Genomic DNA, 17,554 nt, shown 5'->3' with positions numbered 1-17,554 from the left:
CTGCTTTATCAGCCATATGGTACTGCATAATAATCCTACTTATAAGACCTTCCTTTCTATCACATTTATTTTTAACTACGACCAAAACAGCTTCATGATCACTAATACCATCTATTGCTTCAGTTTCTCTATAGAGCTCATCTGGTTTTATCAGCACCACATCCAGGATATTTTTCCTTCTGGTTGGTTCCATCACTTTCTGAATCAGCTGGCCTTCCCCTATTAACTTATTTGCCATTTGTTGGTCATGCTTCCTGTCGTTTGCATTTCCTTCCCAATTGACATCTGATAAATTCAGATCTCCCGCTACAATCACATTTCTTTCCTTGTCATTTCCTACATGGCTGAATATCTTATCAAATAATTCTGAATCCGTGTCAGTGCTACCCTTTCCCGGTCTGTACACTCCAAATATATCTAGTTGCCTATTATCTTTAGAAATGAGCCTTATACCTAGAATTTCATGTGTGTCATCTTTAACTTTTTGCAGCTTACGAATTCTTCTTTCACCAGAATGAATACTCCCCCTCCCACCATTCCTATCCTATCTCTACGATACATACTCCAGTTCCGTGAGAAAATTTCAGCATCCATTATATCCTTTCTCAGCCATGATTCAACTCCTATTATAATATCTGGTAAATATATATTTATTAAATTAATTATATTCCTTTCTTTACAATACTTCTACAGTTCAACACTAACAATTTTATGTCATCCCTACTTGATTTCCAGTTCCCTGTTCCCTTATCACCGCTCCCTAGGCCACCCTGTTTCCCTGATTGTACCTCCCTATTACCCTTCCAAACAAATTTTGTAACTTATACGTACCACTGCGATTTAAGTGAAGGCCATCTGAGCGCAGATCCCTATCTCCTACCCACCCATTAGGATCTAGAAATTTCACTCCCAGTTTCCCACATACCCACTCCATAGTCTCATTTAAATCCCCAATCACCCTCCAGTCAGTATCCCTCCTACACAGTATTCCACTAATAGCAATCTCCGCTTTCTTAAACTTCACCCGTGCTGCATTTGCCAGATCCCACACATCTCCAACTATGTTGGTACTTATATCAGCTTGCCTTACGTTGTTGGTACCAACGTGAAACACTACCACCTTCTCCTTCCCCTCCTCTCTCTTCTACTTTACTCAACATCTGCCTCAACCTAATTCCTGGATAACATTCTATCCTGGTTCCCTTTCCTCCACACACTTTCCCCACATGTCTAACCATGGAATCCCCCATGACCAGAGCCTCAACCCTGCCCACCTCATTTGATCCCCTCCCCTCCTGGTCAGCCCTATCTTTCCTGATAGCTGCAGAAGCTACTTCCTCCTCCCTTTTCTCCTTCCCATGACCCTGTTCCACCTGTCTTTTCCTATCCTCTACTCTACTATTCCCTTTCCTACCTTTTCCCTTCCTCCTACTTCCACACATCTCAGCAACAGTTCCCTGTCCCTCATCTTCCCTCTGTTGTTCTATCTGGAGCGACTCGTACCGATTCCGCACAGACTCCTGTCCTGAATTCTGATCCTGAATAGAGCCCTTAGCCTGCAATCTCCTTCCCCTCCCTCTTGTACACCTACTGTAACCTGTACATTGTTTGAGGGAGTCCTATCTTCCTTCCTGTCTTCTGTGAGAATCCTAATTATCTCCCTCAAACTCTCCAACTCCTGCCTTCTTTGCACCATGCTACTCATCTTCGATATAGATAGACATGACGGAGAATAACTTTTCAAGATTTATAATGCAAACTGTTTGAGATAATCTAACGCAATTACCATTGCAAAAAGGAGCAACTCTTCCTCTTTCCAATGGTAGTCGGTGCTATCCCTTGGCGAACATCTGAAATACGTACTCAAAGTTGCTACTGCTCTGCTCCATGGCTGCGAGCCGTCAAGCTACGTTACATCCCGTGGGCAATCACACGGCCGGTAGCCATTAGTATATGCCAATGAGTGAACATCCTCAACAGCTTCTGTGAACACAGCCTCAGAGTAGATATTAAAAAAGAGAGGGGGACAGGACATTGCCCTTACATATAGCTATGTCCTCAGTTGTCTCTCCCTCTATTTGGACCTCTGCTGTTTGGTTCCAGTAGAGCTGAGTGATGATACATAGACACCATTATCAACACCAGTAGTTTTTAAAATCTCAGTAAATTTAGTCAATTGAGCATTTGTACATGTTGACATTCATATCCATATTCTTTATTAGACTGTTCTGAATGTTTAGAGGAACATTCTGTGAGAGACTTGATGCATATGTCTTCAAAAGTATATCTACTTAAATACAGTACCATCTGATATCATAATGAGTTACATTATTATGATGAATGTATCAAGGTGTCTGGTACATGAATTGCATATGTTACATTTTATATTTTTCTCCCTTTCAGTAGCACAGTGAATGATGATCAAGTGAAGCCACGTTCATTACGCTTCACCTGGAGTATGAAGACAACATCATCACGTGATCCAAATGAAATAATGGCAGAAATTCGTAAGGTTAGTGTTTCCAGAATGTTAAAATGATTCCTTAGAGTTGATTAATCCTATTAATGGAAAGATAAAGGATATATTTGCAGAATTTCTCCTAACTGAAAGTATATCCATATCCTTGAATTTTGAAAGGAGAAAAAATGGTAGTATCTTGTTTCTTAGTTTTTCCAAGTACAGCCTCATATTTTGTCAGTCTGTCAGAACTTTTCTCATAGAGGCTGAGGGAAGAATTCCTTAAAATCAGTCCTGAGACATACTACTGCTCTGTCCAGTTATTTTTTAAAAAAAAATGTTAAAACCATGCTTGTTTCTTATTCCTGTTACAAACATTATACCCACGAAAATTAAGATCTGGAATATCTACTGGCTTGCATATTTGTACACTAGTGTTTTTAGTTAAAAGACAAGATTCAGCACTAATCTTCCAAGTGAAACGGAAATTCTGTTCCGTTGTCCAGCAGAGCAGTAACCCTGAATTGACTGTGAATGTTGGAGATGCTAGGGTATACAACAGAATTGTATAAAACACTAAGAATTCTTGTGCATCAGATTAGTTACACCTAGTTCTTCAGATTCACTTTTGCTATCACTATCTCCTTCAACTGGAATAAGATCATCTCCGTTGTCATTAAGCATCACATCCAATTTCCATACTCCCAATGCCACTTTTCTCCTTCACAAGGATGCACTTCAACCTTTAAAATAACAAATAAAAGGCTACAGGTTTAAAAGTAGTTGTTCATTTATTTTTTAACTAAGTTGACAGAACTTGATTACACTGTCTGAAATTCAAGGTGTTTGCTTGAATGGTGGCTGTTTAACATGTCTCTTTAAAAAAACATATAAAGAGGTTTCCATTTGGCTTCCCTGGATATTCATTATCAAGTAAAATACTGTATGCATATAATTAAATCTATATGTATAAAATAACATGTCTTGACTGGCTGGCTGACTGACTGACTGACTGACTGACTGATTCATAACTACTGGGCATAACAGGTGTATGAAAAAGTTTTTGCCGATTTTTGTGGTAAAGAAAACACGTAATTTTCAAGGGAAATTCATGTTTTGTTTATTCAAAATGTTTCCATCGGCTTCTACATGTCGTGCATCTTTCAGGTAAGTTATGAATGTCCTGAGTTCAAGATGTCTGCTTGACAGGAGGCTGTTTAACATGTCTCTTCAAATTTGGGGGTGCGAAAATTATGCAAGTGCAAAAATAACGTGGGTAAATATGGTAACTACTAAATCCCTACATGAATATCACTCTTTTTTTAATATTCCCTCCTAAAAATATCTTGAATCCACTAGTTCTAATGGAAAAATTGCTATATTGGCACTGCTGCCTTGGTTCACAAAGTAATTGACAGCAACATACATACATACATTATCATTATAGACTGTTATGCTTTTCTGCAAGCCTCTGTGAGTTTACTAAACGTCGCCACAATCCTCGATTTGCAACTAGTGTTGTGGCCTCGTTTAGTTCTATACCTCTTATCTTTAAATCGTTAGAAACTGAGTCTAACCATCGTCCTCTTGGTCTACCTCTACTTCTCTTACCCTCCATAACTGAGTTCATTATTCTCCTAGGTAACCTATCCTCCTCCATTCGCCTCACATGACCCCACCACCGAAGCCGGTTTATGCGTACAGCTTCATCCATAGAGTTCATTCCTAAATAAGCCTTTATCTCCTCATTCCGAGTACCCTTCTGCCATTGTTCCCACCTGTTTGTACCATCAATCATTCTTGCTACTTTCATGTCTGTTACTTCTAACTTATGAATAAGATATCCTGAGTCCACCCAGCTTTCGCTCCCATAAAGCAAAGTTGGTCTGAAAACAGACCGATGTAAAGATAGTTTCGTCTGGGAGCTGACTTCCTTCTTATAGAATACCGTTGATCACAACTGCGAGCTCACTGCATTAGCTTTACAACACCTTGATTCCATCTCACTTACTATATTACCATCCTTGCAGAACACACAACCTAAATACTTGAAATTATCGACCTGTTCTAGCTTAAACGTAAAACACTTTCAAGATTAAAATTATTGTGTCCACCTTTTCAATACAAATATATATATTTTTTAGTGATTAAATTCTACATGAATTAAAAACACCAGTTAGGGACATGTTTCGCCCTCATTATGGGCATCTTCAGCCTAAAACTAAATCTTAAGGTCAAGAATTAAAACTATAAACATCAGAACTTAATAGTAAACTTATTACTAAATACAATGGTCTTATGCTTTTTACATAGTTTACAATATGTACAGTATGTACAATATGTACATTAACTTTGCCAGAATTTACGAACAATGAATTAATTTATTTTATAATGACTAGACATCCAAATTGTAGATTGGATTGATCACAGCGTGAATTGGGGTTTCTCAAATTATATTGACTAGAGAATACCACAGCGTGAGTTGGGGTTTCTTCAATTGTTATGGCCGCCTGAGTCGTAAGTATTGTTACAAAACCCGATCCTTGGTTAAAGTCGTTCATGTTAGGGTATGAATCAGTTTGAATATTCCTTTAGAAAGAAGCATGGTTATGTATTAAGGTTGAAGCACGTATGTTGGAAACTATTGCTAATCGAAAAAGTTTTTTTGGAATATTTTGTCATTCTTGTTGATTAACGTCGCATTGGTGCATTGTTCAACCTTGGGGGGAATACGAGTTGTCTGTAACTGGATAAGAGAAAAAACAGGTAATTAGAATGATGAAAGTGCAATCCAATATTATAATTGCATACTGGGAACTTGATTCTGATTTACGGCCTGGATTAACCTCGGGGTTGTCTCATATAATGGATTTTTGTTATCAATGACATCGTTAAGATTATTATTTTTATTATAAGTTTGTTGCAAATAAATGTACAAGTTCTCATGTCATTGATAACAAAAATCCGTTATATGAGACAACCCCGAGGTTAATCCAGGCCGTAAATCAGAATAAAGTTCCCAGTATGTTTACATCACAGAACGCATGCGCTCCAATAGCCACGCCTAATGCCAGGCCCGCCCAATCCAATTCGAGTAACACCTCTCAAGCAACAACACGGTCGCGCGATTTGAAACTCACTCCCCCTTCCCCTCCACGCTCCACCCCAGCGTTACAGCATCCATACTACACTAGGAGTAGCAAGCTTAGTCGTTCAGACACAACCGGAACGATTTTTCCCAGCTAACATCGATGAGACAAGTAAGTTCATGTGATAACACTCACTCTGCAATTATAATATTGGATTCCACTTTCATCATTCTAATTATCCGTTTTTTCTCTTATCCAGTTACAGACAACTCGTACAACAAGAATGACAAAATATTCCAAAAAAAATTGTTTCGATTAGCAATAGTTTCCAACATACGTGCTTCAACCTTAATACATAACCATGCTTCTTTCTAAAGGAATATTCAAACTGATTCATACCCTAACATGAACGACTTTAACCAAGGATCGGGTTTTGTAACAATACTTACGACTCAGGCGACCATAACAATTGAAGAAACCCCAACTCACGCTGTGGTATTCTCTAGTCAATATAATTTGAGAAACCCCAATTCACGCAGTGATCAATCCAATCTACAATTTGGATGTCTAGTCATTATAAAATAAATTAATTCATTGTTCGTAAATTCTGGCAAAGTTAATGTACATATTGTACATACTGTACATATTGTAAACTATGTAAAAAGCATAAGACCATTGTATTTAGTAATAAGTTTACTATTAAGTTCCGATGTTTATAGTTTTAATTCTTGACCTTAAGATTTAGTTTTAGGCTGAAGATGCCCATAACGAGGGCGAAACATGTCCCTAACTGGTGTTTTTAATTCATGTAGAATTTAATCACTAAAAAATATATATTTGTTAATCTTGAAAATGTTTTACTTATTGTATCTTCAATACGGACCAAAATGAGATTAGTTACTTGTAACTGTTCTAGCTTTGTATCACCAATCTGACATTCTATTCTGTTGAATTTCTTACCTCCTGACATCAATTTAGTCTTAGAGAGGCTAATTTTCATACCATACTCATTGCACCTATTTTCAAGTTGCAAGATATTAGACTGCAGGCTTTCGGCACAATCTGCCATTAAGACCAAGTCGTCAGCATAGGCCAGACTACTTACTGCATTTCCACCTAACTGAATCCCTCCCTGCCATTTTATACCTCTTAGCAGATGATCCATGTAAACTACGAACAGTAAAGGTGAAAGATTACAGCATTGTCTAACCCCTGCAAGTACCCTGAACCAAGAACTCATTCTACCATCAATTCTCACTAAAGCCCAATTGTCAACATAAATGCCTTTGATTTATTTTAATAATCTACCTTTAATTCCATAGTCCCCCAGTATAGCGAACATCTTTTCCCTCGGTACCCTGTCATATGTTTTCTCTAGATCTACGAAACATAAACACAACTGCCTATTCCTCTCGTAGCATTTTCCAATTAGCTGGCGTAAACTGAAAACCTGATCTTGACAGCCTCTCTGTGGTCCGAAACCACACTGGTTTTCATCCAACTTCCTCTCAACGACTGATCACACCCTCCCTCCCAAGATGCCAGTGAATGCTTTGCCTCGTATACTAATCAATGAGATACCTTGATAGTTGTTGCAATCCTTCCTGTTCCCTTGCTTATAGATAGGTGGACTTACTGCTTTTGTCCAATCTGAAGGTACCTTACCAACACTCCATGCTAATCTTACTACTCTATGAAGCCATTTCATCCCTGCCTTCCCACTATACTTCACCATTTCAAGTCTAATTTCATCTATTCCTGCTGCTTTATGACAATGGAGTTTATTTACCATCCTTTCCACTTCCTCAAGGGTAATTTCACCAACATCATTTTCCTTCTTCCCCTGATCTTGGCTGTTCGCAACACCGCTAGGAAGATTCCCTTTTGCGTTGAGAAGATGTTCAAAATATTCTCTCCACCTCTCCAGTGATTCCCTGCGATCTATTATGAGTTCACCTGAATTACTCAAAACACTGTTCATTTCCTTTTTCCCTCCCTTCCTAAGATTCTTTATTACTGTCCAGAAAGGTTTCCCCGCTGCTTGACCTAGCCTTTCTAGGTTTTTACCAAAATCTTCCCACGACTTCTTTTTGGATTCACCAACTATTTGTTTTGCTCTGTTTCTTTCATCTACGTACAAATCCCTGTCGGCCTCAGTCCTTGTTTGAAGCCATTTTTGATAAGCCTTCTTTTTACGTTTACAAGCTGCTCTCACATCTTCATTCCACCAAGATGTTCGCCTTTTCCCATCTTTCCACACAGTTGTTCCTAGGCATTCCCTTGCTGTTTCTACAACAGCATCAATGTATGCCATCCAATCACGTTCTATATCCTTAACCTGCTTACTGTCTACTGTTCGAAACTTCTCACTAGTCATATCCATGTCCTGTCTAATTTCCTCATCCTGGAGATTTTTTACCCTTATTCGTTTGGAGACCGATTTCACTTTCTCTACCCTAGGCCTAGAGATACTTAGTTCACTACAGATCAGATAGTGGTCTGTATCATCGAAAAATCCCCGGGAAACTCGTACATTCCTAACAGATTTCCTGAATTCAAAGTCAGTTAAGATATAGTCTGTTATGGATCTGGTACCTCTAGCTTTCCATGTGTAGCAGAGAGTAGCCTTATGCTTGAAGAATGTATTCGTAACTGCTAAACCCATACTAGCACAGAAGTCCACCAAACGCTTCCCATTCCCATTAGTTTCCATATCTTCCCCACATTTACCAATCACCCTTTCATATCCTTCAGTTCTATTTCCAACTCTCGCATTGAAATCGCCCATTAGCATTATTCTCTTAGCTGTTGACCCCAACCACGATGTCACTCAATGCTTCATAAAACTTGTCAACTTCATCCTCATCTGCACCCTCACATGGTGAATACACTGAGACAATTCTCGTCCTAATTCCTCCAACTGACAACATCTACCCACATCATTCGCTCATTTACATACCTAACAGAAACTATGTTGTGTGCAAAGTATTCCTGATAAACAGCCCTACCCCATACTCTGGCCCTTCCCTTCCTAACACCCGTCAAATACACTTTATAATCTCCTATCCCTTCCTCATTATCTCCCCTTACCCGTATTTCACTTACTCCTAGCACAGCCAGATGCATCCTCTTAGCTGACTCAGCCATTTCTACTTTCTTTCTTCCATAAGCCCCATATATTGATAGCTCCCCATCGAATTCCATTTTGTTCGCCAAGGTGTTTCCAAGGACTCCCTCACCTGTCAAATGGGAGTGGGACTCCATTACTCCCATAGATCCGAGGCTTGCTTAAAATGTTCTGAACTCGGTTAATTCATGAAGCAGGATGCTACCCTACTTACACATAGTCCAAGTGAGGATCTCTCCCCTAACGGGTTATGGACCGCCGGTGGATTGTATAGTCCTAGCCGCCTGAGCACAAGGAGGGCCATGACTCAGAATATGTCCGAGATGCCCACTCCCATTCCATAGGAACTGGTATCCCGACTCTCAGGACCACTTATTAGGCCACTCAGCCATTGCCCATGGTTCACAAATTAGGACGTGACTACAGTAACCCACACCATGAACCATGAAAGCAAATATGGCACAAAAATGTCTCTTTCCAGCTTATATTTTTTTGAAAGATAAGAATTTCATTATGGTCTGTATTGAACTGAGATCACAATTGAAATTAATAAAATTATGTAATGGTTCCACCTTTTCAATACATGTAAACTTAGTAATGTTAGATTACATTACTAAGTTTACCGATTATACTCGATCAGTCTTTGCAGATTTCATTAGATACTTGTGGACAATATCTCTCGATACGATGACTTCAGACTCGGGTTACATTACTAAATTTACATGTATTGAAAAGGTGGAACAATTTATTACATAATTTTATTAATTTTAATTGTAATATTTTTCCTCACATTATTTATGTTTCTAGTTTCATCCAGTTTCTGTCATGAGAAAACTTTTCTTCATTGGAGAGAGTGGAATGAAACTTTCTATTTTAAAAACATTAACCTACCAAGCTGCTGTAAAGAAAGTTCAGCTTCTTGATAAGCTATATTTTCAATTCAAGGCGGTGCTGAAGTGGACAGAAGATCACATTATCCTGAACAACTTTCAGTGCACACCACAGAGGGATTCAGTTTCATTGCTGATATGCATTATACACAATCAGTCTTTGCAGATTTCATTAGATACTCGTGGACAGTATCTCAATACGATGACTTCAGACTCAGGAGGTTTAAAAAACTGCCAGAACAGATTTGACATTAAAATGCAGTGCTGTTTCAGAAAACTGCCTGAAGCAAACTTTCATGAAGTGCTCAGACTGTGATCAGCAACTCTTCCTGGCATTCTGTACTCTGTGGACACATTCATCCTCTTAATCCTTTACCAAGAGCCACCAACAACCCATTTATTGAACTTGGTATGTAATGACAAACATGGCCGTGAAGTGCAGTGAAAAGACTAGTTTTGAATGTGTGTTATATACACATCATATGCGCTTACATGAGTCATAACCCTCCTGCAAACACAACTTGCACAATCTCCCTTGTAGGAATGAAAATAATCTCACAAAGGATCAGAGTGAGACGTCTTCCTCTCGTGAGTAATCTGAAAGCATTTAAAAGGACTGTAATATAGAGGTTTCTGTGGGATAGCTGGAGGACAGCAGTGATATTATTTCATCTTTTTACTGAGATAGCCACACTTTCTGTTGGGAGAAGGACCTCAGGGATTGTGAGAGATTATTGCTGTTTCCTATTAAAGTTCTCTCGGTCATATCTTGTCATTTTCCAACCTCGTCAATAATTTGAGCCATAGAAATTTCCTGGCCCTTTACTGTTTACTCAGTACCCAGGTTTTTCGAACTCTTCCTCTTTCAACTTATATTATGAGAAGCTTGTTGTTTCACTTTTACATGAACAGTCCTCACCAGACTCCCCTCTGTAGAGCTGCACGATATGTGATGCACGTTTCTACAGAGTACCCAGATTTATCCAACTTTTGCTGTGATCTAAACTATAATACCTCACGTACAAGAGTGGTAACAATTGTCAGAACAGGATGTTGAGACCAAGATTGCCACTATTAGGTTGAGAAATATCTGAAGTAATAGGACATTGTAATGTTCAGTGTGTTTCTTAATTTATTCAAGTTATTTTTTCTTTTTCTTTTCTTAACTGTATCTGAATTTATCTGCTTTGAATTATTTTGTCACCTTCAACTTTTGGAAGTTGGAATCTCACATCTTCCCTATTAGATTAGAGAATTGCAGATGATGAGGATCCTTTTTGGAATAATATCTGAAGTCTTAAATATCATCATTATTTTACAGTTCCAGGTTCCTGAGTACTGTTGGCGAGCCTCTTTCATTCTGTCTTATTAAGATCAGTTCTATTGTTAATGGCGTCCTCCAGTGTCTTTCCCCGATCTGCAATATCCATCTTTACAATGTCCATCCAGTGGGTTCTTGGTCTTCCCACCATCCGTTTTTCTGCCACATGTCTCTCCAAGTTAACACATTCTGTCCTTGTTGGCTCCATCCCCATATGCCCAAACCACCTCAATTTGGAAATGCTGACCCAGTCTAACAATGATGCCTCAATCCCTGCTTCCTTTGTAACCACACCATTCCTTAACTTGTCCAGTTTGGTTTTTTGAATTGTGGACCTAAGGAACTTCATCTCAGATGTCTGCAACCTTGATGAGTCTTTCTTATTGAGGGTGCAGGTTTCGATACCATAGGTTAAGATTGGTATGAAGTACTGATTGAACATCACCAGTTTTGATTTTGTTGGTACTTTTGTACCCCAGAGGAGTACTTGCTGGTAAAAGTGAGAGCTCTTCTGCACTCTGTTTGCCACCTCTTTTGTGGCTAGTGTATTTCGAGATATATCCAATTCTTAAATTTAAATCTTGACTTATAACTTACTTGCAAGATTAATGTGAAGTAATATTACTAGAAATGGAAAGGAATAAACAGGTGTTTTTCTTATTATTTATGGTTCTAATTGACTTTGTACTCTTAGGTTGACAATCATATCTGAAGTACTCTTATGGCACTTTCCAATGCTGAAGACAATTAAAATTTTTCAGCTCCTTTTTATTGAACATAACCTTTAATGGCCTCTTAAGCCATTTCAGAAACATTAGTATTGGGAGTGAAGTGTAAAATATACTGTACTATTTGTATTTGTGTAATATTCAAATTGTAGCCTTTTTGAGAGCAATTTTTATTTTTTGCAGGTTCTGGATGCTAACAACTGTGACTATGAGCAGCGTGAACGTTTCTTGCTCCTCTGTGTGCATGGTGATCCAAACACAGACTCGTTGGTGCAGTGGGAGATAGAAGTGTGTAAATTGCCACGCCTGTCTCTCAATGGAGTCCGTTTCAAGCGCATCTCTGGCACATCTATTGGGTTCAAGAATATTGCCTCGAAGATAGCAAATGAATTGAAACTGTGACTACCCGTTCTGGAGGGGGCTTGCAGCGAGGAAGAGGGGAGCGTGCCCCCTCCGACTAGTATGCCTTCAAGAGGCTGACGATGGAAGATTGGCCCGCGGCGGCCATGGCGATTCCGGCGGTGATTTGACCCCAGCAGCGGGAATGTGTACTTCAACCAGTCGTCTTCACTTATTGGGTGCTTTTTGGACTGGATGTTTCCTTAAACAAAGTTGCATCTTTTGTGAGATTGGCAGTGTAACTGTATACAGCCATCACATTTAGTTTCAAATGGAGACTGAATTTTCCCGTTAAGCAGGCTTCGGATGAGGATGTCTCCAGAGCAGCCCTTCACACATACTTTGCTAGCCCAACTTTATCTCCAGGGAAAGCTTACCTCCATGGAGCTGTTGTTTTTGGATCAGGTTTTACAATGCCTGTGGCTGCTGGCTCCTGTAGTTTCCTGTTATATATTCCCGTGCTGGATTGTTCTGTTTGGCAGTAGATATGTTTAGCTGCTGCTAAAGGATATGCTTTGCTTGTTAACAAACCGTTTTGTTGCATGGGGCATACAGAGTGGACCTCAAGTAATGCCAGTGGGTATTGTCTGTTCAAATGTTGATGATTATTAGGTTTTCATTGACTCACATTGGCTGTGATTCAGAAACAGCGTAGCATAATATTGCACCTACTAAGGCAACATGTGACTGTAACAAGCATAAAATTATATACATAAGAGTATTTTGCCTTGTAGGTAAAAATAACCAATATACTTTTTATCTAATACACATTGTAAACTTGTATAAATTAAAACCTGACCTTGTAAATATGATCAAGAATTAAAATATAAAGACCTATGAAATTCCTCATAATATATATATTAAGTGTGGTTTCTGTGACAAGCATGTGAGGAACTGGGCATTTCACATGTTGGCAGCACTGATGAAAGATTCTTTCACCTCTAAATATCCAGCAGATTGACATTTTAAAACATGATCCAAATTCCATTGACAAATCTATTTTTAATTTCTGTTTCACTAAGGTAAAATATATTTCTCAGCCAATTCTAACTTAAAACGAACACGGTGGTTTTGTGTTATAGGGAAAACAGTGCAGCACATGTGACTAATGCATGTAAGTTATGGTCTCTCCAGTGCTATGTTTCATCCTGCCATGAATTACATCTTTATTAGTTCATGTGTTGTGTTTTTCAGTCTTAAGTCACCTTTTTTACTACCGTATGCAAGAAATAAGGATTGATTAAAAAAAGAAATCATCCATAAATTTCTCCTCATCCTTCAAATACAGTTTTTTCTATAATTCAGGATTTTATTAATATAAGAACCTCATATTATAATTAATAACTGTGATCACACTATAAACATAAAATAAACTCAAAATTATACACACAAATGTCTCAAATTACTGTTGCAGACTTTGCACCATGCAGTGAACATGGTGTAGAAAAATGCTTTTTATTACTTTTATTTAATTTTTTAAGTATTTAAAGCTAGTGAGCTGAGAGTGCAGTTTTACTGAAACATTTTTCAGTAAGAAGTAAAAAATTCGTACACCCAAAAGATACATACATTTCTGCAACTACACAGACATGCTCAGATTAAACCTGCATTTATTATCTGTAATAATAGTAGTAGTAATAATGTATTAGTGCCTTCAGTTTGTTAAGTTGTTATACTGCCTTCTTGACAGTTCCTTTCTCAATTTAAATTGATCTACAGTGTATACTTCTGGGGAGAAATTGCATATTCTTGGTGGATAGATAAGTATTTTTATCTGCAGGTGTAATTTATATATTGAAGTTTTATTCTCCATTTCTTATTTTCTGCTGTTGTTGCTTGTTGGGTGAATAAACTGAAGTTGTGCCTTAATGAAACAGTAAAATGCCAGTCCATAATATTGAACATTTCTGGCTCTCAGACAGGGATCGTGGGTAACAAATTGCATACCATACATAATATCAGCACAAGCCATCAAATAACTATTGTTTCTGAAATGATCAGACATTTACCAGTAATGGGTAAATCATTTCCATATTTTTAAATTTACTTTCATCTCTGTTTAGGCATTTATGATTGGAAGAATCCTGTGGTTGTTAATATTAGTAGTATTTTGTTACTTAATTTTACTCTCCATTTCAAAGCTCTTTGAATATTTAGAGTATGAAGGAGCAAAACTAAGAATTTACTAATATATTAATAGTAACCAGGTAGTACAAAATTTCAGAACGTAACACTAAAGGGTTGGTGAAAGGTGACATTTTACTGCTGTAATATCACTATAGTCACATAGGAGATACAAGAACAACATAAGAAAAATATCCGTAAGGGGAGAAATAGGAAGATTATTAAATATTTGTCTACCAGATATGCTTCCCTTCTAAAATATTTCTGGAATGACAGTTTATATACAATATATAATTTTTCTTTCTGAAATTGCACTAAAAATAAGAGGGCTAAATATCAGTAATTTTGTGCATTTGTAACTTGTTCTAAAATATTTTTAAGAGTCTAGCTCACACTGTTAACTTCGGGTTTCTCTCTTTCATTCTATGATATTCAGAATAACATTAAATTTTTATTATTTTATTTATAGACTTGTACCTGTATTCGTTGTGCTCCAATTTCTCGCGTGTTTTGCTGACCTTGTACATTAAACAATTTAATTTTTTGGCAAATTGATCATATGATAAATAAGGTGAAAATAGCAAGTGTGATGCTTCCATGAACGTCATGCTATTTTGTTGTCATTTTTATAGTCATTAATTTCTTCTTCTTTTTTTCTGACATACGCAGGTTTAGAATTCAGGAAGCATTCTGAAGTAAAATTTTAATACGATAGGGAAGATGAGATGTTTCTCGGGAGTAGTATAAGACCTAGTCTAAAAGTATATTTGTTCTTATAGTTGAATATCCCTTACTCTAGTGAGCTACTGTGCAGTATTGGAGACTTGTTGTCTTAAAATGTTGTATTCTAAGCTTATTATGCCTTTACACATTATTTTACAATCCGATTTCTTTCTTAACTTGCATACTCCACTTGAATGGTGGATGCAGAATTTTGTATCAACAATTATTTTCCTTCATCTCTTCTTAAGAATATGTGGATATGATTTACATGAATTTGGTTTGAGTTAGCGCATAAATTTCCCAAATCATATGTCTTCACCTCATTAACTATTTTTGTAGTTGAAAGGCTTTGATATTTTACATTCTGAATGTAGAATGCACCAGTAGTTTTTCCTCAGATTATGTATTGCGTTTGCCAGAACTATAAAATCAGTACATAAAATATGGACTTTTGTATTGCTGGAATGACTTTTTCATAAGAAAACTATTTGATGTGAATGCTGAAATGGTAGTCTTTACTTGCTGCGTGGGTACTAATCATCTCTGTATATACATTTTTTACCCCAAATCAGCAGTAGAGAATAGAGGAAATGGAGATTACATGCTTGCTTTAATCAGAAACATTTGTCTTTTCTAAATTGATCACTTCCAAACTGTTAAATCTAGCTACTGACTAAAAATATCAAGAAACTGATCTTGGATATTTTGAGAACTCAAACAGGAAAATGAGAAACCTTCTTTCTTTTGAGTTGTAAGTTGTCAGCACTATAAATTCTTAAAATAATTCATCCCCATGTGTTCCTTTGTTGAAAACCATATCTAAAAAATTCAATCCATTAAGCCCTTCAAAAAGTCAAAGATCATAAATTTCTTAACACTGGCCTTCACTGACCATAGATGTGATCTGACAATATTTACAGTTGCTAAATCTTTCTTTTTTGATTTATGATATTATTCATTCTGAACTGGTCCAGACTAATACTAGATGGTTATGGTTTCATTGTAATATACTACATAGAGAAAATTAGGTTGGAACAATATAAAAGACTAAAAACAATCGTCAACCACTGAGAATATTGTTCTTTCCATGTATCATATTTCATTAAAATGGTATAATGATACATTCTTTCAGCATTCTAGCAAAGTGAAACACAACCTTTTCTGTATCTAATGTGCTTGGATACAGCAAAGTTCTGATTAATATGAAGGGATCATCAGTCGCTTCAAGGACACTACTTATTACTGGAATTGTTGGCATTGAGAAGACTTGTTGCATGTCAATACTTCATGAAAGAATATTTTATCCTTGATAGAAATTCTAAAGAATATTTGCCCAGTAAATTCTCTATTTATTCCCTCCTGATGTGTAGATTTGATCCAGTTTAACTACATTTAAAGAGATTTTAGTATATAATGTACATGATTTTCTATTTGAAAAATTCTGTAGCAGCTATTACCACACTAATTTAATTAAAATTAGCTGTATTTTGTTGTCTTCTGTTTTATTCTGATTTATGTAGAAATTCAAAGGCTACAAAAAGATGAACAGTACTTGCTGATGATCTAGTTAAAACTTGGATAATACAATTAGGTTATTCCTCCACCGTGTTGGCCCTTGTAATTGAATGAATAAGATGGGGGTTTTCCGCAGCATCTTTCGTGCATGACTGTTTACAAATTCTAAAGAAAGAATAGATTCACTCTTTCAGTGGTCATTCTGCACACATAACTTTTCTCTGAATTTCAAGAAATATTGTCAGTACAGATGAATCTTTAATTGCTGTCATGGATGGGAGGAGGTGTAATATTTCTTTCATACTGTAATTGTAAACAGAGAAACCTTAACAGGAGAAACCATTTCTTTGAATATTTAGTATTTTCATGTGGATGCTTTGTGACCTCTTTTTTTTAATTTGCCCTTTATAACAGTTACCTAACCAGGACATGATATTAGCTGTTTACTTTGAAGTATGTTTTGATAAAATGACTTAGTCTTAACCCATTAGTGCCTATTTTTTATTCCACAGTATTTTTGGGAATAATACAAATGTGTACTTTTCAGTAAATTACCTTGCCATATGGCATTGCTACGCATTTGAATGAAGTAATGTCACTCTTTTAAATGAAGAGTCTATCTGTGTTTATTTACAGGAATATAATATTAAGAAAACATCACTGTCATGTTTTGCTTTGCAGTCCAGAAAGCCAGAGGACAATTTTTTTATAATGGAGAATAATTTCTCATTTATCAGGTTAGCAATCCTTATTTGATAACTTAGCAAGATCGTTATACAATCTGCCATTGCTAAGTAGTGTTTTGGAAAGGAGTGCCAGACTGACAAGCCCAAATGCATTACCCATGCCCCCCCTCTCACACTCACAGCCTGTTAACCCTGTCTGTTGCTGTTAGTGTAATTGTAGAAAATTCTGGCCACCTTATAAACAATCGTAGGCAGAAATATAGCCTTAAACAAAAATACATTTGGTATCCTAATTTCAGTTCCCATTTAGATGGGTTCATGTGAGCTCATGGGCATCAGTTTCGAATGTGGAGTATGTTATATAAGATTGTCCATCCTATCACATCTCACAAAATTTGACATTTGACTGCCTTGTGACAATGCTGATGAGTGAACAGTCTTCCAGCTTACCTTTAGTAATACCTGATGCTTCTGCACTTACACATTAACCACTT

General features: G+C 37.0%; 1 protein-coding gene across 10 annotated transcripts in view; it reads left to right on the top strand.

Moving 5' to 3' along the window:
* Nucleotides 1-17,223, top strand: part of LOC136857939 (serine/threonine-protein kinase MARK2) — a 677,731-nt gene extending 660,508 nt beyond the window's left edge. For 5 of the 10 annotated variants that reach the window (XM_068225359.1, XM_068225361.1, XM_067137054.2 and 2 more), the window contains 2 exons: nt 2,404-2,512; nt 11,797-17,223. In XM_068225359.1, the coding sequence (XP_068081460.1) occupies nt 2,404-2,512; nt 11,797-12,015 (328 nt within the window). In that variant the 3' untranslated portion in view covers nt 12,016-17,223. The remainder of the gene's footprint in view (nt 1-2,403; nt 2,513-11,796) is intronic. The other 5 variants (XM_068225360.1, XM_068225365.1, XM_068225364.1 and 2 more) reach the window with 3 other exon arrangements.
* Nucleotides 17,224-17,554: the final 331 nt, after the last annotated feature.

This window comes from Anabrus simplex, chromosome 1 (assembly GCF_040414725.1).
Source record: "Anabrus simplex isolate iqAnaSimp1 chromosome 1, ASM4041472v1, whole genome shotgun sequence".
In the NCBI taxonomy this organism is placed as follows: Eukaryota; Metazoa; Arthropoda; class Insecta; order Orthoptera; family Tettigoniidae; genus Anabrus; species Anabrus simplex.
This window is presented reverse-complemented; position numbering and strand designations above follow the sequence as displayed.